Source organism: Sinocyclocheilus rhinocerous, unplaced genomic scaffold, assembly GCF_001515625.1.
Source record: "Sinocyclocheilus rhinocerous isolate Xijiao unplaced genomic scaffold, SAMN03320098_v1.1 scaffold475, whole genome shotgun sequence".
NCBI lineage: Eukaryota > Metazoa > Chordata > Actinopteri > Cypriniformes > Cyprinidae > Sinocyclocheilus > Sinocyclocheilus rhinocerous.
The window spans coordinates 554,646-558,709 of NW_015646677.1; the positions used below are offsets into that span (position 1 = coordinate 554,646).

At 36.5% G+C, this 4,064-nt stretch overlaps 1 protein-coding gene across 1 annotated transcript in view; it reads right to left on the reverse strand.

The window, feature by feature from the left end:
* Window positions 1-3,303, reverse strand: part of mtpn (myotrophin) — an 11,217-nt gene extending 7,914 nt beyond the window's left edge. The window contains exons 1-2 of the mRNA XM_016512072.1: window positions 3,181-3,303; window positions 2,900-3,024 (exon numbers count right to left, since the gene is read on the reverse strand). Coding sequence (XP_016367558.1) covers window positions 2,900-3,019 — 120 coding nt within the window. The 5' untranslated portion in view covers window positions 3,020-3,024; window positions 3,181-3,303. The remainder of the gene's footprint in view (window positions 1-2,899; window positions 3,025-3,180) is intronic.
* Between the last annotated feature and the right edge of the window lie 761 nt (window positions 3,304-4,064).

Genomic DNA, 4,064 nt, shown 5'->3' on the forward strand with positions numbered 1-4,064 from the left:
TTATATAATAATATTAAATTATATTATCTAATGGGGTTAGGGTTCATTATTAAATCATTTCAATTTAATTCAAAAGCTTTATTGTCAATCCCCAATGAGGTAGAAAATTGTCTTTAGTATATATATTTAATAATAATATTTATTATTCAATATAATTATATTGGATATTCAATAATTCAATGTTCAATTGAATAATTACACATCCTTTTAATTTTTTTTTATATGGTTTAGGATACTTTAGTCATTAAATAATATTATATTCTTAAATATAATTATATAAATAGTTTATTATCAGTATTAACTATTATAGTAATAAAATAATATTTAATAATATTAAATACATTCTAATAAAAATAATATTAAATATGCAGTAATATAATTCTATGGTAAATTTAATAGCAAACAATAATAATAATAATAATAATATTATGTATGTTATCATAGAAATTCTTAAACAGAGTTTAAATATTATTTCATATAATTTTAATAACGTAATTTAGTAGTATTATGTTTTAAACTCAGATGTTTTGATGCTGTTTTTGCAGTATTTCGTTCACTGACTTATCCCAAAAAAGACATAAATAGATGATTATTTAATCCATAAAAATTACAAAACAAGCATACGACATCACCTGATCATCTGAAGTCATCTATTAGACCTTACTCAATTCTCAGAGGATGTTTATTTCTTTAAAATAAATATATTTCTTAGGGAAGCACTGCTTTTGCTCTGTTTTGACACTTTTTGACACTATTTGTGCCTTTAACATTATGTAATAATCACTCCACTATGTGTCGTGACTCGTATCTAGCTGTGAGTATATAACACGAACCTCAAGGCTTTTATTCCTTAAGTCTGATGATGAGCACATTCACACAGCAAACCATCATGTGAACCTGCTGTGAGTGTAAACCGCTGAGCTAAACAGATCACACACACACACAGATGACAAAACACTGAACGAGTGACTCCAGATCATCTGATCTCATCTGATGGCTAAAGTGATGAAGGTGAAATATTCTGAGGCTGAAGCGCTGAACCACACGACTCTCCATTCAGATGCTGGAGCTCAAAGCACCTGCGGTTTCCTGCCCACATCCTCAAACCACACACACACACACACACACTCCCATTATATCAGAGGAGCAGGAGGAACTCCAGGACACAAGCCATTATTCAGTACACACACTCATTCACACTCACACACACACACACACACACACACACATTCATTCACATTCACGCTCACACACTCACACACACACACACACACACACTCATTCACACTCACTCACTCGTACACACACTCATTCACACTCACACTCACACTCACGGCGAACGTAGTTCCAGGCAGCTTTCTTGACCGCATTACAGTTCCATATCACTTCGCATAGTTAACTGTAATAACAGAAATGAGCATACAGTACCTATACAGCACACAGGAATTACTGCAATCACACGTGCTCGCACACGCACACTACGGTCACGCAGTTTGCACAAGAAGGTGTTGTCAGCGCTGCCCTGACGATTTTATCAGTTAGCCTATATAGTGTAGCAACTTAAAGGCTACACATGACATTTCTCACTAGTGAGGTAATAACAGCGCTGTTTAGAGACGCTGCTGCAGAACACTGTTGAGGGACGCACAGAGAGAGGTAGCCTAATTCACACAAGCTCTCTCGCTCTCTTTCTCTGCGTGTCTCTGTCTCTCTCGCTCTCTTTCTAATAATTCCGCTTCGCATCGTGGCCGCATCCCCACCTCGGGTGTGCATTATTTTTCTAATAATTCAACGGCCCGTCGTCAATTATTCCTTACATATACCACGGTATTTACTTAACACTTCAACAAAAGCCAAGAAAAAGTGTATTATCATCAGACAAACAACTAGAGGTGGACAGTAACTAAGTACATTTACTTGAGTATTGTACTTAAGTACACTTTTTGAGTATCTGTACTTTCCTTGAGTATAATTTTTTTCTGGGAACTTATGACTTTAACTTCACTTCATTTGAAAGACAAATATTGCACTTTTCACTCCGCTACATTTCTATCAAGGTCCTCGAAGTAGAAAGTCGTTACTATGTAGCAGCTTTGAAAGTCAGTGGGTGATTTTTTTCTTCTCTAAAACGTGACTTTCTTTTTTTCAGACAGTTTATCAGTAATCACTCTTAGGGCTACATGAAGTGATTTCCCAGCATTTTTTGAACACTGACCAGTTGCAAATATGATATTTATTTACAGCAATTCAATAATAAGAAGTTAATATTGCGGTATATATTAGACACAATATTGTCTGATTTTCCTAAATTGTGTATGTGAAAATATTACCTATAAAGCCACAGAAGAACTGTTGTGCGTCTCCTAATAAAAAAAGGTGTGAAAAAAGTGACGTGACATGTGGCCAAGTATGGTTACCCATACTAGGAATTAGTGTTTGACCAGCAGTATCTGTACTTTCACTCAAGTAATGGAGTTGAGTACTTTGTCCGCCTCTGCAAACAACAGATAGAACACTGAACAACTGACTGATGCCATTTTGGAAATAAAGATCCTTAAAAAACACCCACCTGTTGATTTTAACGTTAACAAAAATTGACCATGTTTTTCGGGTTTAAACACTGTCTCTCACTGACAGATAGAAAACCTTCTTGAAAACATTAACCTGTTGCTTTTACAGCTAAGCACCATGACATTATACTGGTTTGTGGAACATACCATGGCAATGTCGAGCTTTTTGTTTTGGCACCAAGCTAATCCAATGGAATTCATTGACACACCATGCATTGCCTCAGTATGTGACCATGGACATCAATCAGAGCCATGATATATATTAAATAGCACGGTATCATCAGAGTGCTGTATTGTAAGGGTCTATAAACCTTCACGAGCAGTTAGACCTGTTTGTGAATGTATGTGATGACATGAAGTGTGTGTGTGTTTCTCACCTTCACCAGCAGAGCCTTCACCTCATCCAGATCTCCATTCTTCAGGGCCCACATCAACTCCTTATCCCCCATGTCACCTGAAAAACACACACAGAGAGAGAGAGAGAGAAAAGAAGAAGAGAGACTGTATTATAGGCCTGCGCTCGTAAACCGGCCCGCGCCTGCGCTGCGGGTGTTATTTCATCCCCTCGACTGTTTAACGGGTGTGTGAAGCAGCTCTGCGGACCACTCACTGGGTTCCGGGTGTTTTTCGGGTTTGACAGAAAGTTTGTGATCAGACACTGACGGGATCCGCCTGAACTGCAGCTACTAGCGGCACGAGCTTCCGCTACACACTGCGCCTACAGACACTTCAGAATAAGAGTCCCCGTCCACACCCACCATGGCGCGATACAACGGTGCGTTACATATAAGGTACAATTACAACGCAAATGGAATAAACAGCCAGGCAACAAACACATTAAGACGATAATAGTGCGACGTAAAATATAATAATGATAATAGAAAATAATAAAACAGCAATAAATCAAAAGGCATAAACTTGGCCTGCGTCATTTCAAAACAAGAGTCTCCTTTTCACTCACTACATTTGGTGTGTATACTGTAATATAAATCATGCTGCGCTAAATAAATATACAAACAAATATAGGACAGAAATCCAACTGTTAATAAAAACGGTATATATTAACTTGAGAGATGGTACTACAGATTGGAGTTATTAATGTTTGAGCTTCAGGAGGTCAGTTTGAAGAGTATTAATCTGCCGGTGGCGCACTTCATAAATCCGAGATTAAATGGATCAAACCAGAGAAACTCAGTTTGTGTTCTGATGAGGAGGAGGATTTGCCATTCAAACAAATATAATGATTGGAGGTGATGCAAGGTTAATATAATCGACTAGTAAATCTGTTATTTTCATAAATAATACTGTCTGTCTGTCTAATGGTATTATTGCAGCTTTACATCTGTATTGGCATGCAAATATGTTTTATTCACATATGCTAATATGTTCTTTATTATTATTATCTGTGGTGTTTCATAAATGAAATAATAAATAAATAATAAAAAGACATACTTTTAAACGGTTGTGAATATGCATATTCCAGCTAACAAAAAA